A 26,398-nucleotide genomic window follows, 5' to 3' on the forward strand; every position below is an offset into this window, starting at 1 on the left:
GGAAACAGAACCCAGGAATCCTGATTCCTGGTCCCCTGCTTCGCCCACTGCATGGGCTGCCTTTTGTCCCGCAAGGACGGAAGGAGCCTGGGACCGTTCTCTGTGCCTCTGCTATTTGGGGATTTACTCTACATAGTTCCCTCTCAGATACTTCTCTAGGGAGTATTACCTACTGGCTGGAGCAGGGGCCTAGGAGCCAGGATCTCTGATCCTGATTCTGGACCTAACCTACTGCATGTCCGGGTCTTAACCCCTCTGCGGCTGAAGTGCCGAGGGGTGCCAGCCTGGCCCCTTTCGCTAGCAGCAAATGCACCCAAGTTAAACCAGTACAGACGCTTGGGATCCTGTGGGGGCAGGTTTCCCTCCTGGCTTCTCTCCATTTACGACTCCGGTAAAGCCCTTTGAGAGCATCACCTCTGCCCTGGCAGCAGCAGCAGCCCGCATCATAAACCTGTCTCTAGCTGCAGCCTAAATCACACCAGGCCTGGAAATTTGCTGGCTTTTATGGCCAGGTTCTCTGGGGCATGACAGGGAGCAAGCTCCACCAGGCACCGGATAAGCAACCTGCCTTCTGAGCACTGGGAAGCGAGGGTGGCATCCAGGTGCCATGTATACCAGTAATGGGGCACATGTCCCCACACCGCTGCCCCCAGCACCCCAACACTCACAAACTCCACTCCATACACCCCCAGAACGCTCACAAAGCTTGGTTACAATTAACCCCCTACCAAGCAACTGGCCTGATCTTTGAGCAAATGCTACCTTGAGTGGGCCAAAACTAGGCCACTTCCTCTCATTGCAACCCCCAAAGCAATAAACCAGGTGAACCAGGCGCATTGTGGGTATAAATAGTACCCAGTGCATTGTGGGTATAAATAGAACCTGCTGCATTGTGGGTACCAGTGTAACCTGATGCTGCAGAGGACTCTCTCTCACACACATGCTGTCCCCTACCCTGATTGCAGTGACTGCTTCTTTGACCTTCCTGCTGGTGCACCTGTCTCTTTCCTCCTTCCAGTCTAGAGCTCCCTGGACATAGCAGACCCATTCGCTCTCATGGCTACCAGGGTTCTGAGGTTACGGCAGTGACCTAAGGGTCATAGGTTCTAGTCCCAGATGTGCTGCTGATTTGCAGGCTGACCCTGAGCTAGTCACTTCTGCTTTCGTGTCTCTTGTCCCATGTGCAGCTTCAGGGCACTACTCCCGTTACAGCCGCGTGGGGCAGTTGTGAGAATTAATTCATTAAATGTTTGTAAAGCAGTGAGACAGCCTTTGGCAAAGGCAGCCCAGAGCGTTATTATTAAAAGGATAAAAAAACAACAACACCAGGTCCCATAGCCCTTTGCATAGGGTAGGACAGGGATTGCTCACTCCCCACTGAAATGCAGCCACTTCTGGGGTGGAACACTGCATGGGAGGGAGGAGGAGTCAATAACAGCTATGATGCAGGAAGGATTTTAAGGAGTGTGATACAGCATGGCCAGAAGGCAGCAGGAGAGTGATCCTATTGGGATCCGGGAAAGGGGTGAAGCCGTCCACTGCTAAAGGATCCCCCCCCAGCCTAAGAGGGGGGTCCACAGGACCTGGATACCAAATAAATCCGGGGGACAACTAATGAAATAACAGGGACAGGAGTGCAGTCAAAGGGTCAAACGAAGGGAACCGGATGGGGACACCGAGCAGAGAACCCCGGACAGCTCCCACTGCTCCTCAAAGGCATCAAGGGAGTCAGTGGACACCGCCCAGAGGAACTCTGCCCAGATACGTGCACGGACCGAGGATCGGAAAGGGGCCCCACAGTCACAGGAGACTCCATCGGCCAACCTCCTCACTCTGGTTTTATAGATGGCCATTTTAGCTAGCGCCAGAAGGAGGTTGACCAGGAGCCCCGTGACTTTGTGGGGCCGCGGATAGGGAGTGCATAAATAAGGAGGTGAAGGGAAAAGTGCAGCCAAAAATGTAATAAAATATTGGTGAGGAGACGGAATAGGGGCTGCAGCCTGGCACACTCCAGATATATGTGCGCCAGGGTTTCCCTTACGCCACAAAAGGGGCAGGTGTCTGTGATAGGGGTGAACCGCACCAAGAACATGCCCATGCTCACGGCTCCGTGAAGGAGCCGCCAACTGATATCCCCGGCGGGCCTCGGGACCAAGGTGGAATAGAGGCCGGCCCACTGGGGCTCCTCACCCTCCGAAGGTGGCAGGAGGTCCCGCCATTTTGTATCGGGGCAGGACACCAGGGTGACGGCGACAGCAGGAGAGTGATCTAGGAGAGAGATGTAAGTCCCAGGATGAGGAGAAGCCTTATTCCCTGTAGAGGGAAGAAAGGTTTCTATAGATTAATTAAAAGCACCTGAAGCCAGTCACCTGATAACCCCCACCCCCCACCCCGCTTCAATCAGCCAGGGGAAGGAGTTGGAGCAGAGTGGTTTGCAGTTGGAGCAGAGAGCAGTTTGGAGGAGCGGAAGTGGAGGAGAGTTTGGAGAAGTGCCGTGGCTGGCTAGAAGACCAAGACCCAGCCAAGATCAAGACCCGGGTAAAGAGACACCCGGCTTGTGCAGAAAGAGAGGGCAGGAAGCCCCACAAGCTGAAGAGCAGGAGAGGGAAGTAGCCCAGGGGAAGGAAGCACGAGTTCAAATGGTTTACTGCTAACCCAAGGGCCCCTGGGCTGGGACCTGGAGTAGAGGGCAGGCCTGGGTCCCTCCCTCTCCACTACCCATCGCTGGGTTACTAGTGGGACAGTAAATACCCTAGTTCAGGGGCAGGAATCTGAGCCCTGAACTCCCCCCCCCACCCCCCAAGAAGAGGAAGCGTGGGACCCATCATAATCGTACTGGCAATTTGCCACACGAGGCAAAACGTGGCAAACTGGAGCGTACCCAAGACAAAGGCCCCGTGCGCCATTTCTTCCAAAAGGTACCACAAAGCCTTCGACGGACGTGCCCCACACTTCAGGTCTGATCCAGCAGCGTGCGGCACCCGGCTGGCACAGTGCTTCAGTACCGAGTCCAAGAGAGAAGACTGCAGCCCACAGTACAGGGACCCTGATGGCCAACCAGCCAGCGTGTGCCCATAGGACGACCCCGCCTCTCTCTTGTTACATTGATTTCCCCAGCAGTGGGATAGCGCCCTCAAGTCAAGAAAGGACCCATACGACATGCCTGATGGCCAGACTGCAGCCTAGTACACCTGGGGTGAATCTGGGCCCCTCGGGGTCCTAAAACCAACAGCCTCCGGCATTTGAGCTAATGGAGCAAGGCCCAGCTCGTTACATATATTCAGCGATGGACACGGTTGGAGGCAGAATGCCGCTGACTGCCAAGGAGATTGTGGCGCCCAAGTCCCTACTGAAAAGGATATGTAGGCTTCTGAGCACAGCAGTGCCTAAATCTCTTCCCAATTCCGGGCCTCGGGCTATTAGCAGGAAGCAGCCGCAGCTGCCCTGTAGCACTCTCTGCAGGCCACGCCTGGCACTGCAGGCACTCCCTGCCTCCCTTTCCTCCTCTGAGGTGGCCCCCAACCTTCAGCCTTCCCCACACAGGCTGGAGGTGGCGATGGGGCCCAGCCTCCAGCCAAGTCTGTAACTACAATTTCACCCCTTCCAGGGTAACAAGAATCCAAACACACAAAAGGTTCTTCCGCCCCGCATGGGCTCCACTTCAGCCCCCCCAGGGCTTAGCTCCCAGCCCCTCTGAGCTGCCGTGCCCTCATCCCTGCTCCAGGGTCCAGATCTGAGGCCAGAAGGGCCCAATGGGGCCATGTGGTTTGACCCCCTGTATCACACAGGGCCTGAACTCATTCCTCTTTGAGCGAGAGCGAGCTTTTAGCAGAGCAGGGATCAGAGATAGGGGAGCCTAGGGGAGTGCTGGATGGAGAGAGCAAGGTGTGGGGGAAAGACAGAGCAAGAAGGAGAGAAAAAGGGAGAAGGAAAGAAAGAGGGAGAGAGAAGGGAATGGCGGAGGGGCAGGCAGAGCCATCCATCTGTGATGTCAGACAGCAGCTGCGGGCGAGCGGCCGACGCACTGGCTGAGCTATTCCAAGCAGCTCGCAGAGTCCCTCTCAGTCGCTCCCCCCGCCACACACTTTACTTTCCCGGCCTGACATTTTCTCCGCGACGCTCCGCTCTGGGCCTCCTCCACCTTTTCCCCTTTCCTGCCTCCCGAGCGAAGCGCATCCTCTCCCCACCACACCCCGATCCCTGCCCCGGCTTCTCCAATCACCCGGCACCTTCCTGCCACCGGCACGCAACGCACCCTTGGCACAGGTGCCCCCTGCCCCTGCGTGTCGGTTCTCTCCTCCTCGCTGGTTGATTCGCTCGCATTCCTTCCCCAAGATGGTTTCTGCCTTCCTTGGATTCCCGCCAGCACCTTCCCTCCTGAAGTGAAAGCAACATCTCCCCTTCTCCCTCCTCGCCTGGCTGCACAACGCATGGGAGAGGGGAACCCCTGCGATTATTTCCCATGGCCCCATCTTTGCTTGGTACCAAAGAGACTGAACAGAAGCCACAGTGTCCCTGATCCAAACCTCCTCCGTTTCTCTCACCCAAACAGCCCCCCTTCCACTGAGCACATCAGTTACCATCTGCGACCTCGCCCCAAGAAAACACAGGCCAGATCCTGATCTCCCTGACTCCAGCTTTATGCCACTGAGTGCAGCGGGATCACAGAATCGGGCCCCTCATTCCTTCTCATGTATATTTAGCCTTTTCTTGGCCTCCTCTGCTCTTTGGCATCGCCAGCGAGACAGACTGTACAAACAGGTACTTCGTCAGCCGTCCGGAACAGGGGAACCAGATCTATCGCTCACCAAATGTAAAAACCTATCCACACCCACCAAATGGCCCCAAACATTCTCCCCCGTGCCTTGGGCACACACTTTCCTCTAGCTCGCCGCTGCGTTGAGGCAGTCCCTCCGCACGCTTTCCAGTGCCCCCTTCGCTTTGCCGGGTGTCGGCCTCCCGTGTTTCTAGACACCCCCATGCAGGTCCCGTCTCCCCTCCCCACCTGGACGGAAAGGATACTTCCATTCCACAATGCCGATGCAGGCTTTCCGCAGCGGGTGCTGAAGGGTTAAGCAGAACAGAGCCCTGGCTGGTCGGGGGGCTGCGGGTGGCATCGCTTTCTTCGACTTTTCTCTCTGTTGCTTTTTCTTCTGATCATCCTGGGCAGAAGCAGGCTCCATGATCTTCCTTCCCTAGCTGCCTCCTCTAGCCGTTCTCCCCCCGTCCCCTCCTCCCACGGCTGAGACCCCCGTCCTCCGCCCGAAGCCCCTTCTGGTTCTCTTCTGCCGAGCCAGTCTCCTCGGTGCAGAGGGGGAAGGCGGGGGGGGGGGGGGATGTGGCTGGAAAGTGTACTCACACATATACAAATGCACCAGGCATGAGTTTAAAATTAGACACCGTCCCCGCTCCCTGGTGCTGTCAGAGTTCCTGAGACAGCAAAAGAAGCCCAGCAGCTGTTGCTTATCCCAAAGCCGGTAACTGCTTCCCAAGCTTCAGCTCCAGGTTAGGAGTGGGGGTGAGGGACCCACTTCCAGAGGGAAATACCCCAAGAAAAACCCTCTTCATCCCACTTCAGCTCTCTCCCTGGCCCTCTGCCCCAGGAAATGGATTCGCCTCTCCCGTCTGGTGTTTGCTTTCCAGTGATCCTTCCAGCCAGTGTGTTTGTTAGGACAAACATTCCCCGTCAAAGCAAATGTTGTTATTAACCAGAATCAGGGAGTGTATGGAAACCCCACTCTGCTAGGCGCTGCATGTACATGAGAGAGAATCCCTGTCCCAACAAGCCTAGAATCTAACCAGACACGAGTGGGAGGAAGTTAGACTTCTGATCCCCATTTTGCAGAAGAGGAACAGAGCGGGGCAGGCCAGATCCTCGAAAGGATTCAGGCATCTGAGCTCAATGAGAATCAGGCACCTAACTTCCTTTGCAGATCTGGGTCAAAGTCCCACAGTAGCAGAGCCAGGAACAGAACACAGATCTCCCGAGCCCCGCACCAGGGCGGGAACCCCGAAAGTCTCCTTCCGCGCTGCAGAGTAGCCACAGAAAGCACATGCCGAACTCGGAGCATTTGCCCCTGGATCCTGACTGTAACTAGCAGGCACTTCTCCAAGGCCCGCCCAGCAGAGGGGCACAATGGAAGGGGGGGTCAGCAGTGCCGTTAGCCTCATCCAGAGCGAGGAACACAGCCCATGTCTCCTTCTGCCTCCGCTCGGCTGCCGGGGAAATTCAGTGCTTCCTAAGGGTGGTTAAGCTCTGGAGCAGGCTGGCAAGGGAGGTTGTGGAATCTCCATCATTGGGGATTTTTAAGAGCAGGTTGAACACACACCTGCCAGGGCTGGTCTAGGTTTACTTGGCCCTGCCTCAGTGCAAGGGGCTGCACTTGATGACTTCCCAAGGTCCCTTCCAGCCCCACATTTCAAGGATTCTATAGGGCTTGTTCTGGATTTCACCCCCTAAAAGGGTCTAGGACTGGCTAGCACCAACACCCAACACCTTGTCTTACCCCTCCCTCCCATCGCTGAGTTTTACACTGTGTGATCTGCCTGCATGTCCCCTAGGGAAATGTCTACATACAAACAGTTAAATACTCCAGGAGATGAATTAAACTTTGCCCTGCTACAGGGGCCTTTACCCTGGATGTGTTTTAAGAACATTACTAGATAATAATACCGAGCACCTACAGAGAGCCTTGTATCTGCAGATTTCAAAGCTCTTTAGAAAGATGGGTCAGACGTATTATCCCCATTTCACAGGTGGGGAAACTGAGGCCTGGAGCGGCAACATGCTCAGAGTCATGCAGCAAATCCACAGCAGAGCTGACAAAACAGCCATCTCTCATGCTTCTATAGCGCTTATTAACTCTGCTCTGTGAGCACTTGACAAAGAAAGAACATGTCAGTGTCCCTATTTTACAAGCAGAGAAACTACAGCCCCACGCGATTTGGGGATTGGCCCCACATCAGCCAACAGGCCAGGGACAGAACCCCCTTTCCCTGCCTTGCAGCTGGAGGTGCTAACCACTCTGCTACCACCCTGCTGCTCTCAGAGTATCCCTGCTACAGCTTATACCATCTCAGGATCATGTCATCCACCATGGAACTGCCTGGCTTGGGAGCATCCCAATTCACGGGCCAGCAGCCCCGGTGCAACACAGTCCTGAAGGAGAATCCCATAGCTACAGGCCTGCTAACCAATGGGGGGAGGGGAGACGCTGCAGCTGTTCCCATCCATCGCTGCATGCTCTGGGAGCATCAGCTCAGCTGTAAAGGGGTAAAATTAGCAACATTAATTCCACACACACACCCCCAATCATTTCCTGTATTTTAGGGTCAAATATTCCTTCCAACCCCTGACAAATGATGGGGTCCCTAGAGGCATCATGGGCTGCGTTCACCACATCTGACTGCAATCCTGAGTGGGACCCCATTTTGCCCTCTCTCCCTCCTTCTCCCACTAATCACTGTCCCCATGTCACTTGGGATTCAACCTATGAGCTCAGCTACAGCTGCAGCCCCGGCGGGGAGCTCTGAGCATCTCAGCCCTGTCCCCGAGCCACTAGCAGTTGTTTGTGCAAGGGAGGGTCTCTGGGGACATCTCGTGGCCAGCTGGGGTGTGGCGAGCAGCTTGGAATTAGAATCATAGCCCTGGCCTACACTAGGACTTTAGGTCAAATTTAGCAGCGTTAAATCGATGTAAACCTGCACCCGTCCACATGATGAAGCCCTTTATTTCGACTTAAAGGGCTCTTAAAATCAATTTCCTTACTCCACCCCTGACAAGTGGATTAGCGCTTAAATCGGCCTTGCCGGGTCAAATTTGGGGTACTGTGGACACAATTCGACGGTATTGGCCTCCGGGAGCTATCCCAGAGTGCTCCATTGTGACCGCTCTGGACAACACTCTCAACTCAGATGCACAGGAAAAGAACCGCGAACTTTTTAATCTCATTTCCCGTTTGGCCAGCGTGGCAAGCTGCAGGTGACCATGCAGAGCTCATCAGCAGAGGTGACCATGATGGAGTCCCAGAATCGCAAAAGAGCTCCACAATGGACTGAATGGGAGGTACGGGATCTGATCGCTGTATGGGGAGAGGAATCCGTGCTATCAGAACTCCATTCCAGTTTTCAAAATGCCAAAACCTTTGTCAAAATCTCCCAGGGCATGAAGGACAGAGGCCATAACAGGGACCCAAAGCAGTGCCACGTGAAACTTAAGGAGCTGAGGCAAGCCTACCAGAAAACCAGAGAGGCGAACGGCTGCTCTGGGTCAGAGCCCCAAACATACTGCTTCTATGATGAGCTGCATGCCATTTTAGGGGGTTCAGCCACCACTACCCCAGCCGTGTTGTTTGACTCCTTCAATGGAGATGGAGGCAACACGGAAGCAGGTTTTGGGGACGAAGAAGATGATGATGAGGAGGAGGAGGTTGTAGATATCTCACAGCAAGCAAGCGGAGAAACCGGTTTTCCCGACAGCCAGGAACTGTTTCTCACCCTGGACCTGGAGCCAGTACCCCCCGAACCCACCCAAGGCTGCTTCCTGGACCCGGCAGGCGGAGAAGGGACCTCCGGTGAGTGTACCTTTTAAAATACTATACATGGTTTAAAAGCAAGCATGTGAAAGGATTACTTTGCCCTGGCATTCGCGGCTCTCCTGGATGTACTCCCAAAGCCTTTGCAAAAGGTTTCGGAGGAGGGCAGCCTTATTGCGTCCTCTATGGTAGGACACTTTACCACTCCAGGCCAGTAACACGTACTCGGGAATCATTGTACAACAAAGCATTGCAGTGTATGTTTGCTGGCGTTCAAACAACATCCATTCTTTATCTCTCTGTGTTATCCTCAGGAGAGTGAGATATCATTCATGGTCACCTGGTTGAAATAGGGTGCTTTTCTTCAGGGGACAGTCAGAGGAGCCCGTTCCTGCTGAGCTGTTTACCTGTGGCTGAACAGAAATGTTCCCCGCTGTTAGCCACGGGGAGGGGGGAGGGTTGAGGGGGTAGCCACGTGGTAGGGGGAGGCAAAATGCGACCTTGTAACGAAAGCACATGTGCTATGTATGTAATGTTACCAGCAAGGTTTACCCTGAAAGAGTGTAGCCACTGTTTTATAAAATGTGTCTTTTTAAATACCGCTGTCCCTATTTTTTTCTCCACCAGCTGCATGTGTTTCAATGATCACAGGATCTTCTCCTTCCCAGAGGCTAGTGAAGATTAGAAAGAAAAAAAAACGCAGTCGTGATGAAATGTTCTCTGAGCTCATGCTGTCCTCCCACACTGACAGAGCACAGACAAATGCGTGGAGGCAAATAATGTCAGAGTGCAGGAAAGCACAAAATGATCGGGAGGAGAGGTGGTGGGCTGAAGAGAGTAAGTGGCAGGCTGAAGACAGGGCTGAAGCTCAAATGTGGTGGCAGCATGATGAGAGGAGGCAGGATTCAATGCTGAGGCTGCTGGAGGACCAAACCAGTATGCTCCAGTGTATGGTTGAGCTGCAGCAAAGGCAGCTGGAGCACAGACTGCCACTACAGCCCCTGTGTAACCAACCGCCCTCCTCCCCAAGTTCCATAGCCTCCTCACCCAGACGCCCAAGAACGCGGTCGGGGTGCCACCGGCCAACCAGCCACTCCACCACAGAGGATTGCCCAAAAAAAAAGAAGGCTGGCATTCAATAAATTTTAAAGTTGAAAACTTTTAAAGTGCTGTGTGGCATTTTCCTTCCCTCCTCCACCACCCCTCCTGGGCTACCTTGGTAGTCATCCCCCTATTTGTGTGATGAATGAATAAAGAATGCATGAATGTGAAGCAACAATGACTTTATTGCCTCTGCAAGCAATGATTAAAGGGAGGAGGGGAGGGTGGTTAGCTTGCAGGGAAGTAGAGTGTAGGGGGTGGGGGATTTCATCAAGAAGAAACAAAGAGAACTTTCACACCGTAGCCTGGCCAGTCATGAAACTGGTTTTCAAAGCTTCTCTGATGCGTACCGCGCCCTCCTGTGCTCTTCTAACCACCCTGGTGTCTGGTAACCAGCAGCCAGACAATTTGCCTCAACCTCCCACCCTGCCATAAACGTCTCCCCCTTATTCTCACAGATATTGTGGCGCACACAGCAAGCAGTAATAACAGTGGGAATATTGGTTTCGCTGAGGTCTAAGCGAGTCAGTAAACTGCGCCAGCGCGCTTTTAAACGTCCAAATGCACATTCTACCACCATTCTGCACTTGCTCAGCCTGTAGCTGAACAGCTCCTGACTACTGTCCAGGCTGCCTGTGTACGGCTTCATGAGCCATGGCATTAAGGGTTAGGCTGGGTCCCCAAGGATAAATATAGGCATGTCAACGTCCCCAACAGTTATTTTCTGGTCTGGGAATAAAGTCCCTTCCTGCAGCTTTTGAAACAGACCAGAGTTCCTGAAGACGCGAGCGTCATGTACCTTTCCCGGCCATCCCACATTGATGTTGGTGAAACGTCCCTTGTGATCCACCAGAGCTTGCAGCACTATTGAAAAGTAACCCTTGCGGTTTATGTACTCGCTGGCTTGGTGCTCCGGTGCCAAGATAGGGATATGGGTTCCGTCTATGGCCCCACCACAGTTAGGGAATCCCATTGCAGCAAAGCCATCCACTATGACCTGCACATTTCCCAGGGTCACTACCCTTGATATCAGCAGATCTTTGATTGCGTGGGCTACTTGCATCACAGCAGCCCCAACAGTAGATTTGCCCACTCCAAATTGATTCCCAACTGACCGGTAGCTGTCTGGCGTTGCAAGCTTCCACAGGGCTATCGCCACTCGCTTCTCAACTGTGAGGGCTGCTCTCATCTTGGTATTCATGCGCTTCAGGGCAGGGGAAAGCAAGTCACAAAGTTCCATGAAAGTGCCCCTACGCATGCGAAAGTTTCGCAGGCACTGGGAATCATCCCAGACCTGCAACACTATGCAGTCCCAAGTCTGTGCTTGTTTCCCGGGCCCAGGATCGGCGTTCCACAGCATGAACCTGCCCCATTAGCACCATGATGCATGCATTGGCAGAGCCCATGCTTTCAGAGAAATCTGTGTCCATGTCCTGATCACTCACATGACCGCGCTGACGTCGCCTCCTCGCCCGGTATCGCTTTGCCAGGTTCTGGTGCTGCATATACTGCTGGATAATGCGTGTGGTGTTTAATGTGCTCCTAATTGCCAAAGTGAGCTGAGCGGCCTCCATGCTTGCCTTGGTATGGCGTCCGCACAGAAAAAAGGCGCGGAACGATTGTCTGCCGTTGCTCTGACGGAGGGAGGGGCGACTGACGAGATGACTTACAGGGTTGGCTTCAGGGAGCTAAAATCAACAAAGGGGGTGGCTTTACATCAAGGAGTATTTCAGGCAGGACTCACAGAGGGTTCCAATAAGAAATGGTGCACCTAAGTTATTGTTCTTATTGGAACAATGGGGTTAGTCTGGCCTCTGATTGATACATGGCTAGATTTACCTTGCTGCACCTTCTCTGTGAGTGACTACAGTGTGACCTAGAGGAATGAGTCCCCTAGACAGGGGAGGGGGGAAAGCAAATGAGTACAAAACAAATCCGGTCTATTTCTTGTTTTGATCCACTCCATCTATCTTTTACATCTTTGGCTGGCAGCAGACGGTGCAGAAGGACTGCATGCCATCCACATCTCATGGCTGCCCGGCAGAAGATGATGCAATAGGACTGCTAGCAATCCGTATCGCCTGCCTGCTCACCATAAGACGGTTCAATAGGACTGACTGCAGGACTAAAGAGAATGACCTGGTCGAGTCACTCCAAATTTAGTCCCTGCGCCCATGTCTGCCCAGGCGCTCCTGGCCGACGTGGCCAGGAGCACCTCAGACATGACGAGAACGGCTACCAGTCGTACTGTACTGTCTGCTGCCACAAGGCAAGGGGTTGATGCTGCTGTGTAGCAATGCAGTACCACGTCTGCCAGCACGCAGGAGACATACAATGACGGTTACCTGAGCGGGCTCCATGCTTGCCATGGTATGGCGTCTGCACAGGTAACTCAGGAAAAAAGGCACGAAACGATTGTCTGCCCTTGCTTTCACGGAGGGAGGGAGGGAAGGGGGGCCTGACCATATGTACCCAGAACCATCCGCGACAATGTTTTAGCCCCATCAGAGTGCTCCATCGTGACTGCTCTGGACAGCACTCTCAACTCAGATGCACGATTGTCTGCCGTTGCTCTGACGGAGGGAGGGGCGACTGAGGACACGGCTTACAGGGTTGGCTTCAGGGAGCTAAAATCAACAAAGGGGTGGCTTTACATCAAGGAGTATTTCAGGCAGGACTCACAGAGGGTTCCAATAAGAAATGGTGCACCTAAGTTATTGTTCTTATTGGAACAATGGGGTTAGTCTGGCCTCTGATTGATACATGGCTAGATTTACCTTGCTGCACCTTCTCTGTGAGTGACTACAGTGTGACTTAAAGGAATGAGTCCCCTAGACGGGGGAGGGGGGAAGCAAATGAGTACAAAACAAATCCGGTCTATTTCTTGTTTTGATCCACTCCATCTATCTTTTACATCTTTGGCTGGCAGCAGACGGTGCAGAAGGACTGCATGCCATCCACATCTCATGGCTGCCCGGCAGAAGATGATACAATAGGACTGCTAGCAATCCGTATCGCCTGCCTGCTCACCATAAGACGGTTCAATAGGACTGACTGCAGGACTAAAGAGAATGACCTGGTCGAGTCACTCCAAATTTAGTCCCTGCGCCCATGTCTGCCCAGGCGCTCCTGGCCGATGTGGCCAGGAGCACCTCAGACATGACAAGAACGGCTACCAGTCGTACTGTACCGTCTGCTGCCACAAGGCAAGGGGTTGATGCTGCTGTGTAGCAATGCAGTACCACGTCTGCCAGCACGCAGGAGACATACAATGACGGTTACCTGAGCGGGCTCCATGCTTGCCATGGTATGGCGTCTGCACAGGTAACTCAGGAAAAAAGGCGCGAAACGATTGTCTGCCCTTGCTTTCACGGAGGGAGGGAGGGAAGGGGGGCCTGACCATATGTACCCAGAACCATCCGCGACAATGTTTTAGCCCCATCAGAGTGCTCCATTGTGACTGCTCTGGACAGCACTCTCAACTCAGATGCACGATTGTCTGCCGTTGCTCTGACGGAGGGAGGGGCGACTGAGGACACGGCTTACAGGGTTGGCTTCAGGGAGCTAAAATCAACAAAGGGGTGGCTTTACATCAAGGAGTATTTCAGGCAGGACTCACAGAGGGTTCCAATAAGAAATGGTGCACCTAAGTTATTGTTCTTATTGGAACAATGGGGTTAGTCTGGCCTCTGATTGATACATGGCTAGATTTACCTCGCTGCACCTTCTCTGTGAGTGACTACAGTGTGACCTAAAGGAATGAGTCCCCTAGACGGGGGAGGGGGGAAAGCAAATGAGTACAAAACAAATCCGGTCTATTTCTTGTTTTGATCCACTCCATCTATCTTTTATATCTTTGGCTGGCAGCAGACGGTGCAGAAGGACTGCAAGCCATCCACATCTCATGGCTGCTCGGCAGAAGACGGTGCAATACGACTACTAGCCATCCTCATCTCTTGCCTGCCCGGCAGAAGATGGTGCAATATGACTGCTATCCATCCCCATCTCTTGCCTGCCCGGCAGAATATGGTACAGTATGACTGCTAGCAATCCGTATTGCCTGCCTGCTCACCATAAGATGGTTCAATAGGACTGACTGCAGGACTAAAAAGAATGACCTGGTCGAGTCACTCCAAATTTAGTCCCTGCACCCATGTTTGTCCAGGCGCTCCCAGCCGATGCGGCCAGGAGCACCTCGGACATGACGATGACGGCTACCAGTCATATTGCACCGTCTGCTGCCAGAAGGCAATGGGTTGCTGCTACTGTGTAGCAATGCTGTACCGCGTCTGCCAGCACGCAGGAGACGTACTGTGATGGTTACCTGAGCGGGCTCCATGCTTGCCGTGGTATGGCGTCTGCACAGGTAACTCAGGAAAAAAGGCGCGAAACAATTGTCTGCTGCTGCTTTCACGGAGGGAGGGAGGGAACGGGGGCCTGATGCTATGTACCCAGAACCACCCGCGACAATGTTTTAGCCCCATCAGGCATTGGGATCTCAACCCAGAATTCCAGTGGGCAGCGGAGACTGCGGGAACTGTGGGATAGCCACCCACAGTGCAACGCTCCAGAAGTCGACGCTTGCCTCTGTACTATGGAAGCACTCCGCCGAGTTAATCCACTTAGAGCATTTTCTGTGGGGACACACACACTCGAATATATAAAACCGATTTCTAAAAAACCGACTTCTATAAATTCAACTTGATTTCATAGTGTAGACATACCCATAGAAGATAAGGGTTGGAAGAGACCTCAGGAGCTCATCTAGTCCAACCCCCTGCTCAGAACAGGACCAACCCCAACTAAATCATCCCAGCCAGGGCTTTGTCAAGCCTGACCTTAAAAACTTCTAAGGAAGGAGATTCCACCACCTCCCTAGGGAACCCATTCCAGTGTTTCACCACACTCCTAGTGAAATAGTGTTTCCTAATATCTAACCTAAACCTCCCCCACTGCAACTTGAGACCATGGCTCCTTGTTCTGTCATCTGCCACCACTGAGACCAGCCGAGCTCCATCCTCTTTGGACCCCCCTTCAGGTAGATGAAGGCTGCTATCAAATCCCCCCTCATTCTTCTCTTCCGCAGACTAAATAACCCCAATTCCCTCAGCCTCTCCTCATACCTCATGTGCCCCAGCCCCCTGATCATTTGCGTTGCCCTCCACTGGACTCTCTCCAATTTGTCCACATCCCTTCTGTAGTGGGTGGGCCCAAAACTGGACACAGTACTCCAGGTGTGACCTCACCAGTGCCGAATAGAGAGGAATAATCACTTCCCTCGATCTGCTGGCAATGCTCCTACTAATACAGCCCAATATGCCATTGGCCTTCTAGGCAACAAGGACACACTGCTGACTCATATCCAGCTTCTCATCCATTGTAATCCCCAGGTCCTTTTCTGCAGAACTGCTGCTGTACCAGAATTGGTACACACACCTTGATTGATGGTTTTCCTCCACCCCAGTCACAGCTGTAAGTAATTGCACACACTGACTGATCACTAACTAGGTGTGTGCTTTTAAAGGCAGAGATCCAGCAGTGTGTGAATGGAAGGCCTAAGGAAGGTCTGCTCCCTGCTCCGTGCCATCCCCTTGGCCAGGAAGGATTAACCACAGAGGACTGACATTGGTGGTGGCTCCTGGGGTTTTCTAAGGCTCTATGTGAAGAAATATCAGGCCTACATGGCAAATTCAGAGGTGACGTTTTCATCCGGCCCTGGCTAGACAGACTCTGCCTCTGGCAGGGATACCGCCAGCCTTAGAAGACACAAGATCATCCTGAATGGTACCATGGGACCATCACGGAGCTGGATTTGCAGGTGCCTTTTTGTGGTTCAAGAGTTTGCAGGCTTTGACGCAGCCCCAAACTGCCAAGGGAGATTCCTCCCAAACTGCCCCGTGTTAGGAGGCAAACTCTGTGCCAGCCCCGAGTTGCACCTGGCTCCCAATCAAATCCACCAGTTGGCCGGCTCACTTTGGAGGCCTGAGAGTCCTCAGCAGAGCCCAGTGGGTACTGTGGCATTCAGAGATCACACCCAGACCACAAAGGTGATTCTATTGATTTCAATGGAATTTAGAAGTCTAAATACCCTTGAGGATCTGGGCCTTGGTGCTGAAGGTGGTCACAAGCACTTCTGTGCCTAGTTTCAGCTGGCTGTGCAAAACAACAAGAGCTTCACGGCACCCTGCCCAGACTCTCTGTCTGGGAAGCTCAGCCCTTGAAGGCACAGCTCCCAATACCACATCTTCCCTTCCAAGCCAAAACTTAATAACAATAAAGCTTAAAACCCCAACATTAATACAATACACAATTACACATACTGATAACCAACGTAATAACTACACAACAAGGTTCAATTCGTCTGCGAGATGCCCTGCACTGTCGCTTAGACCTGGGAGGTGTAATGTCTTGGCCCACATACACAGAAGTTACGGGGGAGAAATCCCATCAATGGCTCTTGCTGGATGATTGTTAACCACCAAACAAAACAGCCACATGCTGTTTACACACATTGCTATGCGCAGTGTCTACATTTAGTCATGGTTACTCCTTTGAGCTCTACTACTGTTTCCAAGAACGTTTTTGGACTTGTTCAGAACCTGTATACTTTCATCCACCCCGTATTTACCACAGCTCTGTCTCTAAAAAACTACAGAAGGACACCATGACACAGACAGAAGGGACTTCAAGCATCAATGGCAACTAATACAGTGGTCAAGAGACACATCTTCCGGGTCCTCATGAAGTGCGCTGGTATTCACACTGCCGAGCTTTGCAGGTCCCAGATGAATAGTTTTCTGTTACTAGAGAAACTTTCATCAATACTCAGCAGAATGACAGCAAAGCAAGTGTGTCAGCAGAAGCAAAGGGGCTTGTGGTACAGATGGATTTCAAATTCACAACCTGAGCTTGGTATTGTTGGCTGTGTGTATTATGCAATCCTTTCTTGCAGGGGGAAAATACTGATTTTGCCTGTGCAATAAATGCAATAGAGAGTTGCTGAAAACTTTGCACAACCTGAGAATGGATGAGAAGTTGCACGGGTACTTCGTAAAAGTTGAACAGCAAGCTACTGAACTGAATCTGCAAATGCTAACTTACAGGAAAAGGCAACCAGCAAAAACTCTGGATCATTTTTACGGCAGTCACACCGCACCCTGCCGTTTGGAATCTTTAAAAGATAAAGTGGATTGCTTTTTTCCCTGCACTCAGGGCTGCAATAAGTGAAATCGCCGGACAATTTAATCCGCAAAGCTGTGGCCTATCTCACTGCAAAAAACCGGAAAACTGTTAATATATCGAAAGGGAAACTGAACGAAGAATTTCAGTGCAGAGTTCCTGAGATGCAGTATGATTTATTAGTACACCACACTGAACCTATTTGAAAGGCTCAGGAACCAGACAATGGAATATCTTTTCTGGAACTCATGAAGGTCTGTACAGAACATGACCTGGAACTTTTGTATCCTGACGGATTTGACCTATTGTGCTTTTGGCACCGTTACCTGTTACAGTTGCAACTGCAGAAAACGGTTTTAGTGCTAAAAAGTGCAAATTTCATAGACTTTGCAGCAGCCTGACAGAAGTTGATTTTCAGCAACTGTGAATTCTTGCAGTAAAGACTGACTTAACCAACAGTGTGAACACAGAAGAGGCTGTGGATACCTGTATTCAGATGGCTCCCCGGTGCATGGATTTTCGTTGCAATGGTGAATGTACCACTGTTTATTTCTATGCAGATGGTAGGTGCGTGTGTTGATATGGTTTAATGTGTATATGTATTCAACTTGCCCCTCCAAAAGCGGTCAAATTGAAATTCCCACACATGCCCCTGCCCACCAGTGTCTCAGAGATGCTCTGCCCGTTTGCTGAAACAGGAGTGAAAGCACAAGCAAGAGAAGCTCTTCAACCGGGGACTCCTCCCGGTTGCTGGCTCTGATTGCTGGGAGCGTGCAGACCCAAAAGACGGCTTGGCAGGAGGTGTTGGGAACTCGATGGGCCATAACAGCTTCCTGCCGCATGCAGGGCGGACAGTCACGTTTTCCCACACTGCACCAGGAGCTAAAGCGGCCACATTGGCGACAGCGCTAGGAAGCCTGAGATAGGGTGGTTTGACTCCGGTTTCAGTACTGCAGTGTGGACGCTGGGGCCTGTGTCCTGAAATTGTAAACCTAGGGCATGGACACTCCCAAACGCAGGGTCCATGGACTCAAGTCCCACTAATCCCGGTTTACACTGCAGTGTAGACATGCCTCTGAGAGCTGGCTGCGAGTTTGGGTTGCCAGGCTCCAGTTTAGCATATAGGCAAGGAGTGGAGGAGCAGGCCAGAAGTGCAGGCTGGCCTCTCGGTCGTCTATGGAGCAGCACAGAAGCCAAGGCCCAGGGAGCCAGCTGTGTGTGCTTGGGACTGGCAACGAAGGGTGTGTCCTGGGAATACCCAGTGTTGCCAATTCCCACGATTCTATTGTGTCATGATGTCTGATACTCTTTATAAGGTCTAGCTCCTGAAGTCAAGTGAATATAAGAGAATCTCAGCTTGCACCTCAAACAAATATTAAGGGTTCTTTCCCCTCCCCCGCCCCCGCTGGTGGAGAAAAGTTTAAAAACCTGACCCTAAAAGCTCAGACACCAGAAGGCCAGTGAACAGAACCAAATATTTATTAAGTTTGTAAAAATCTCATGACTTTAAAGCCAATCTTGCGATTGTCTAAGGCTTGAGCCTAACCGTGGATACACTAGATGAACACTGCCACAGAACGGAGGAGTTCTTGCCCTTGCATTTGGCCCCATGGTGCCAGGGGCCACACAAGGCCCTGCTTCTAGCGTCTCAGTTTGGTTTGTGAAGAAGTCAGGAGTGAGGAGGGGGCTGGCAAGGAGGCTGTCTTGTCTGGTTAGATTGTAAGCACTTAAGGGCAGGGATTGTCTGCTACTCTGTGTTTGTACAGCACCTACCACAACCAGGCCCCGATTTTGGTTGGTTCCTAGGCACTGCTGTAATGAATGTGATTAATAACCTGCCCCTCTCACCATGAGTGTAGCCCCCTGGCATTCGGGGTACAGCATTTTGGCCGTCAGGCTGGAGAGGTTGGACGCCCAGCTCTAAACTGTCATGGGTAGAGCAGGTCGGCTGTGAGCAGTAGGATCCTAAGCCAAGGTTTCCCACGTGGCCGCCTCTGCCCTGGGAGCAACCTCACCCGCTGGGGTGCTGATTTTGCCCATGTCTGGGCTAGAGCTCCCCGGTAGACCTGCCCCGAGCCAGGCACTGCTGGCTCTCCTGACCTCTCCAGAGCCCCAGCGATCTGCTGCAAACACCATTCCAGGTCTCGCTCCTGGGGTCTGGCCCAGCGGGACACCCTACCTGGGCCTGGTTCTGACTGCACGGCCCCCACGGGAAGCAGTTCAGAGGAGTCAGTCAGCTCTGTGGGGCCAGGCGGGGGGCCAGGCTCGCCGATATCTGGCAGTTAGTGCCCAACGACATAGGCTGCCCTGAGTATCAATGTGCTGCCTTAGCTCCCATTTCTTGCCCTCATGCACCATTCTGCCACGCTACCGGGGTCCTGCCGTGCCTCTGCCCTGACCCTCACTGCCCCATCTTCCTTCCTCACTCGGCCCTGACTGTGCCTCCCCTGCAGCGTGCCATTGCCTGGGGGGGGGGCAGAGCCACCACCCTCCATGGCCCCTCATTGCACCAGACACCCCCAAACCGCTCGCTCGCCCCTGAGAAGGGAGGCCAGCTCCCTGCCCTGCAGGTCACCAGCAGTGCGTCTGTCCCTGCACCCCCGTTAGCTGTTTGGTGTGGTCCAGATGCTGATGCTGCGGATGATCAGCCATTCGCTCTGACTCTCCGTCACGAGGATCCGCACGCACTCCGCGGCGGCCGCCGTGCTGTTCTCCAAGCCCCTCCGTTCAAAGTGTCCCTTCTCAAAGGCTCCGACGTGGGTGTACAGAGCACAGCCCTTGCCGTTCCCCTGCCGCTGGCTGCCCAGCTCCACGGCCCCCGCGCGGAGATAGTCACTGTGGCGCTCCTTGGAGCCGGTGTGGACCTGGAGCCGTGAGATACGGGCAGGCTGGTGGAACACGATGGTGAAGTGGCTGCCGGCAGCTGGGGCTTTCCCCCAGAAGTACTCCGGCATCGTGCTGTAGGCCTTGCTGGGCAGGTAGGCCTCAAAGGTGTCTATGTCCGTGAACATCACAGCCGGGGGGTTGTCAGGCGGGTCCAAGGAATCTGCCTCGAAGTCATCGTCTTTCAGCTGGTTGACTGTCCCTTGGAAGGAGGAATACAGGCCCATGTGCTGGAAGAGGGATGGCTTGAAGCGAATCACCTTCTTCTGGGTGAGCAGCAGGCGGAAGTGCCCCAGCAGCCAGTCACATGGCATTTCCTGGTAGAACAGCAGCAGGAACTGGGCCAGCTGGGGCAGGTCGCTGGAGTGGTAGAGTTTGCCAATGTAGCCCAGCTTGGAGAACTCCAGCGTGACCCAGTAGGAGCCTTCCTGGGATGCCACTGCCTTCCTGATGGCCGTGAAGAAGGACTTGGAGCACTCCACGTCGTCCTCAATCATGAGGTAGTAGGAGGAAAGGTTGGCAGCGAAGCTGAGGAGATAAGCATAGTCCACGTTCTGCTTGGATCTGAACCGCACTCGATCCTCGGCATCATTGTAGTTCCTCTTCAGGCCTTCCAGGGGCGGGTAGCACTCCGGAGGGGCATGGATAACCAGCAGCTGGCCCCGGAGGAGGTGGGGAGTGAATCTTGCGGTAATGTCCATCACCACCTGGGTGTTCCACTCCGAGTCCGGGTCAGCCAGGTGCACCACCACCACCATCTCCTCCAGCTCCTCCTGGGCTGACTGACTGAAGATGGACTTCAGCGTGTCCAGGAGGTAGTTTCCTCGCTTCCGCTTGACGGACGACAGCCCCACAGTGAGGAACTCTGAAACGCGGAGAGATGAAAGGACAGACATGAGCACCGCTGACACGTCAGGAAGGCCCAGACCTTCATGGTATTTAGGTGCCTAACTCCCTTTGAAATCCAGGAGAGTTGGGCACCTAAATCCCCATGAGGGTGCGAGCCTAGCTGATTTCATCTGAAGCCAATAGCAGGTCCTTGTGCTTCAGCGCAGGCTGACGCCCTGTACTGTAGCCTCTAGGACTGTCTCAGAGGGTGGCTGGGCCTTTATGGGGAGTTGTGCCGAGCCTTACAGATGATGGATCGGCTACATCCCACCTGAGATGGATCCACTAGGGATCTGGTCATTATCGAAGCCAGCATGGCTCAACTGGGAAGAGGAGGGAAGGAAGGCCTGGGTCGAGCAGGAGAGCTATGGGAAGCAAGTTGGCTCCTGTGTGAGGCGCTGGGGCAGGTCTGACCCCCAGGCAAGTGGTCTGTAGAGTAGGAACTTGTAGGAAATAGGCAGGTCCCTGCAGGAGACTCCGGGTTAGGGGCAGAGATGATTGATGTGCTGCATTAGCATTGTGTGGCAGAAATAAAGCCGAAGCCCAAAGAAAAGGGCCTGAGGGTAGGGTCTGGGGGTAGGGTCCCTCCTGCCTGGGCTGTGAGGGGACAGGCGAGCAGCCTACAGAAGGTCTGAATGACATAAGAACGGCCATCCCGGGTCAGAGTGATGGTCCATCTAGCCCCGTAGCCTGTCTTTCGACAATCGCTGGTGCCAGGTGCTTCAGAGGGAGCGAACAGAACAGGACAATTATCGAGTGATCCATCCCCTGCTGCCCAGTCCCAGCTTCAGGCAGTGAGAGGTTGAGGGACACCCAGAGCATGGGGTTGCATTAGGGACACCCAGAGCATGTTAATAGCCATTGAACTTTCCTAATTCTTTTTTGTTCCCAATTATACTTTTGGCCTTCACACCATCCCCTGGCAATGATTCCCACAGGTTGACTGTGTGTTGCGTGAAGAAATACTTCCTTTTGTTTGTTTTAAACCTGCTGCCGATTGATGTCACCAGGTGATCTTGTGTTATGTGAAAGGGTACATTACACTTCTTTAGTCACTTTCTCCACACCAGTCATGATTTTACACACCTCTATCATATTCCCCCTTAGCCGTCTCGTTTCTAAGATAAACAGCCAGTCTTCTTAATCTCTCCTCATCTGGAAGCTGTTCCACACCCCAATCGTTTTTGTTGCCCTTCTCTGTACTTTTTCCAATTCTAATATATCTTTTTTGAGATGGAGTGACCAGAACTGCATGCAGTATTCAAGGTGTGGGTGTACAATGGCTTTATATAGTGACATGATATTTTCTGGTGTATGGTTCCTAATGTTCTGTTTGGTTTTTTGACTGCTGCTGCACATTGAGTGGGTGTTTTCAGAGAACTCTCCACAATGACTCCAAGATCTCTTCCTTGAGTGGTAACAGCAAAATTAGATCCCATTTTGTATGTATAGTTGGGATTACGCTTTCTAATGTCCATTAATTTGCATTTATAAACATTGAATTTCATCTGCTATTTTGTTGCCTAGTCACCCAGTTAGTCTGCTGTGGACTTAACTATCTTGAGTAATTCTGTGTCAGACTTTGCCACCTCACTGTTTACCCCTTTTTCCAGATCATTTATGAATATGTTGAACCACATTGGTCCCCGTTCAGATCCTTGGGGGACCCCGCTATATGCCTTTCTCCATTCTGAAAACTGATCATTTATTCCTGCCCTTTGTTTCCTATCTTTTAACCAGTTACTGATTTATGAGAGAATCTTCCCTCTTATGCCATGACTGCTTACTTTGCTTACAAGCCTTTGGTGAGGGACTTTGTCAAAGGCTTTCTGAAAATCTAAGTACTGGATCATCCTTGTCCACATATTTGTTGATCCCGTCAAAGAATTCTAATAGATTGGTGAGGCATGATTTCCCTTTATAAAAGCTGTGTTGATTCTTACCAAACAAATAATGTTCATCTATGTATCTGGTAATTCTGTTCTTTACTATAGTTCTAACCAATTTGCCTGGTACTGAAGTTAGGCTTACCAACCTGTAATTGCCAGGATTGCCTCTGCAGCCTTGTTAAAAAAAATTAAAATAAATCGGCGTTGCATTAGCTATCTTCCAGTCATCTGGTGCAGAGGCTGATTTAAATGAGAGGTTACAGACTACAGTTAGTAGTTCTGCAATTTCACATTTGCATTTCTCCAGAACTCTTGGGTGAATCCCATCTGGCCCTGGTGACTTATTACTGTTTAGTTTATCAATTTGTTCCAAAACCGTCTCGATTGACACCCCAATCTGGGACAGTTCCTCAAATTTGTCACCTAAAAATAATGGCTCAGGTTTGCGAACCTCCCTCACATCCTCAGCACTGAAGACCATTTTAAAGAATTCATTTAGCTTCCCTGCAATGGCCTTATCTGCCTTGAGTGCTCCTTTAGCACCTCGATGGTCCAGTGGCCCCACGGCTTGTTTGGCAGCTTCCTGCTCCTGATGTACTTTTAAAAGGTGCTGTTAGTTTTTGTGTCTTTTGCTAGTTGCTCTTCAAATTATTTTTGGGATGCCTAACTAGACTTTTACACTGGACTGGCCAGAGTTCATGCTCCTTTCCATTTTCCTCGGTAGGATATGACTTCCAATTTTTAAAAGACGTGTTCTTGTCTCCCCCCACCCCTTTTACTCTGTTCAGCCATGGGGGCATTTTTGGGGTCCTCTTTCTTGTGGGTCTTGAGAGCGACAGCACTTGGCTGGAACTCAGGAGATTTGGATTCGTTCCTGGCTGTGACACACATTTCCTGTGCTATGTTGGACGTGTCACTTAGGAGCACGTTCTCAACAAAGCTCAGCTTCTATTTAGGCACCTCAATAAGAGCCAGATCTTTACAAAATGCTCATTGCCCAGTGTGCTGAGAGGTCTTGAAAATCTGACCCTTCATTTCTCCAGGCTTCAGTTCCCTGACTGTAAAACGGGGGGGACGGATGACACTTCCTTTCCCCAACTTTGTGTCTGTCTTCTGTATTTCAATGGTAGGCTCTAGGAGTCAGGAAGCATATCTTACAAATTGTTTGTGTAGCAGCTAGCACAATGGTAAATGTGAATTGTTTAATGATGCTGGTAATTTCAGGAGAACTGGGTGTGTGTGTTTGTACCAGCCCTTAGCTTATTCATCATGTTCTCTTGTTAATTTCCCCTTTGTGTCCTACCTAATCTTTCTCAGTGAAAAGCTCCAAGCCTGTGTTGTTTAATCAGAGTGGAATAGCTGCCACCTCTCCTGACCCCAGATGACCCAACCACTCCCACTGCACCTCCAAACTGTTGCAAGTGAGAATTTGACTGCCCCCCAGAAAACCCTCCATGAACACACAAGTCAGGACAGGGTCTCCTCTCTCTTCTGCCGGTCGCCTTCCCTAAGGCTGAGCAGGAGTGGGGTACCAAGAGTTGCACAAACAGAGCTAGAAGGAATCTGTATGTCTTGTGCCAGATCTTTTTGCCCATTGAGTGACAGTGTCACGCCATCTATGCCAAGGGGAAACTCCCTTCCTGGCTGGGATGGGGGACACTAACCCCACACTGAGCCGGCAAGGGTTATGGGGCTGCTGTGGGCCTACTCAGGCCTGCATCGCTGCCAGGTAATGAACAAATGGGCAGTTAAAAAGGGAAGTGGACAGCTCAGCAGGTGGATGGCTGTCCAAGGAGGAGAACAGACCTTTTATCTTTTGCTTCCTAAGGAAAGGATCAGCCCAGAGCCTCTGCAGAGACGGCTGACTGGGTGCCAGAGCTCTAGGGGGCAGAAGGTGGGCCGGGCGCAGGATCATGGAGTTTGTTTTTGGAAGTAAAGCAGTAAAGCAAAGCAATAATTCACGGGCTGCCTGGGCCAGGCCTTTGAGTCCCAGCGAGACTTTGGCAGGGTGGGGAAATGCCTCACTACACTCTGGTGGACTTTTGCACCCTACGTGAGTCTGCCCTGTGGTTTGTCTCCGCCCCAGGGGCAGGGGGTCACACGCTCCCACTTGCAGCAGAGGGAAAGCCACAGCCCACTGTTGTTTCTGTTTTGGGCTCTTTCCCGTGGGCGTGAATAGCTCCTCAGTGACAAATGTCTCCCGCCGCTCTGGAGAGACTCAGCCGTGTTTGCTAGAACCTCGTGAGGGTGTGGCAGCTTGTAGCTTTCAGAGGAGATAACAGATAGAGGCTACGGGGGAGCCCAGCCTTTAACTTGACCTGCAGACTAACGTGACAGCTACAACCTGCCTTGTCTTCACTAGGATGTTAACTCAGGTAAAGCCCACGCCATTCTTCTGAGTAACATCAAGGCCGCTCCCAGACCTCTCAAACGGGCGAGCCTCGCCACGGGCAAGCCAGCCAAGCCCAGCACCCGAACACAGGCACAGACTCATAGAACCACAGAGTTAGAAGGGACCACAAGGGTCCAGCCCCCTGCCATGATGCAGGACTTGTGGTGTCTAACCCATCCCAGACAGAGGGCTCCAGCCTCCTTCCGAAAGCCTCCAGTGAAGGAGCTTCCACAAGCTCCCGAGGCGTCTGTCCCATTGTCCTGCTGTTCTGACCGTTAGGAAGTTTTTCCTGAGGTTTAATCTAAATCTGCTCTGCTGTATCCCAATCGCTTCTTGTCCTGCCCTCTGTGGCCAGAGAGAACAACCTTTCTCCATCTTTTTTATGGCAACCTTTCAAGTATCTGAAACCGCTATCATGTCCCCCCTTAATCTCCTCTTTTCCAAACTAAACATAGCCAGTTCCTTCAGCCTTTGCTCGTAGGGCTTGGGATCTATCCCTCTGATCATCTTTGTCACTCGCCTCTGGATCCTTTCCAGTTTCTCTACATCCTTTCTAGACATTGGTGACCAAAACTGGACTCCGAACTCCAGCTGAGGCCTAACCAGTGCCGAGTAGAGCAGTACTATCTCTCAATGCAACCTAAAATTGCATCTGCTGGTTTTGCAACAGCATGGCATCGCTGACTCATGCGGAGGTTGTGATCCACCACAGCTCCCAGATCCTTCTCAGCCGTGCTGCTGCCAAGCCGGACATCCCCCGGTCTGCATCTGCGCCAGTTACAGAAATCGGTCAGCCTGCTTCCCAGCAGCCACTCTGCTATGGCGGTGCCTCTGACCCAGCGTTTCTCACCAGTCCCCGAGATCTCCCTGACACAGTTTAGGAAGGCAGCAATTCAGACCCCCTGGTATCAAAAAGGATGATAACCACAGCTCTGGACCGTCTCTCTCCAGATCCAGCGGCTGGCAGAGAACGCTGGAGGCTAAAGCAAGCCGGTCCTGGGATACTCACTCTTCCTGGAGGGTGGGGAGCCGGCGAGGTAGCGATAGGAGACGTTCCTGGAGGCAGAGGCGTTCCACAGCTCCTGGGAGCTGCGCAGGTTCCCGTCGGGTTGGAGTTGCTGCAGAACCGTTTCCTGGGCCCAGCGTTTCACCTCCTCCTGGGAGCCAGAGCAGAGCCAGCGTTAGCTGCCGTTAGCACACCCCAAGGCAGGCCAGTGGCAGATACACCTCGTCCGCCACGGGGCGTCCATTCCAGCCCAGAGCCCCCTTTGCTCAGGAGGGCTAGAGCTGGAGATCAGCACCCCCTAGCAGCCCTGCGCCATCCCCCACCCGCCAGTCATGCCCTCCCCCTGCTCAGACTTCTCCACCTGAGTGCGGCAAGGGAGGAGAGGCCATGAAGCCCCCAATTCAGGGACAGGAGGTGGGGTTAGGAGAGGGGAGTGTGGACCCCAGAGTGAGGGGAGGGGATGCGGGAAAGCCCATGGGACAGGGCAAAAGGAGCGACGGGGAAGGGATGCGGGGCAGCCTGGTGC

General features: G+C 52.5%; 2 protein-coding genes across 2 annotated transcripts in view; both read right to left on the reverse strand.

The window, feature by feature from the left end:
- Positions 1 to 5,183, reverse strand: part of CACNA1S (calcium voltage-gated channel subunit alpha1 S) — an 87,103-nt gene extending 81,920 nt beyond the window's left edge. Inside the window, exon 1 of the mRNA XM_077839033.1 lies at positions 5,023 to 5,183. Coding sequence (XP_077695159.1) covers positions 5,023 to 5,183 — 161 coding nt within the window. The remainder of the gene's footprint in view (positions 1 to 5,022) is intronic.
- Positions 5,184 to 18,277: 13,094 nt separating this feature from the next.
- Positions 18,278 to 26,004, reverse strand: LOC144278093 (alpha-1,6-mannosyl-glycoprotein 4-beta-N-acetylglucosaminyltransferase-like). The gene is made up of 2 exons (XM_077839263.1): positions 25,876 to 26,004; positions 18,278 to 20,562 (listed from the first exon to the last, which is right to left on the reverse strand). The coding sequence occupies exon 2, from the start codon at positions 20,453 to 20,455 to the stop codon at positions 19,418 to 19,420; it is 1,038 nt and encodes a 345-aa protein (XP_077695389.1). The 5' UTR covers positions 20,456 to 20,562; positions 25,876 to 26,004; the 3' UTR covers positions 18,278 to 19,417.
- Positions 26,005 to 26,398: the final 394 nt, after the last annotated feature.

The sequence above is a fragment of the Eretmochelys imbricata genome, chromosome 21, assembly GCF_965152235.1.
Source record: "Eretmochelys imbricata isolate rEreImb1 chromosome 21, rEreImb1.hap1, whole genome shotgun sequence".
In the NCBI taxonomy this organism is placed as follows: Eukaryota; Metazoa; Chordata; order Testudines; family Cheloniidae; genus Eretmochelys; species Eretmochelys imbricata.

Coding starts and splice junctions, on each gene's coding strand:
- LOC144278093 (XM_077839263.1), bottom strand. CDS start 20,455: ATGGTGGTGGTGGTGCACCTGGCTGACCCGGACTCGGAGTGGAACACC.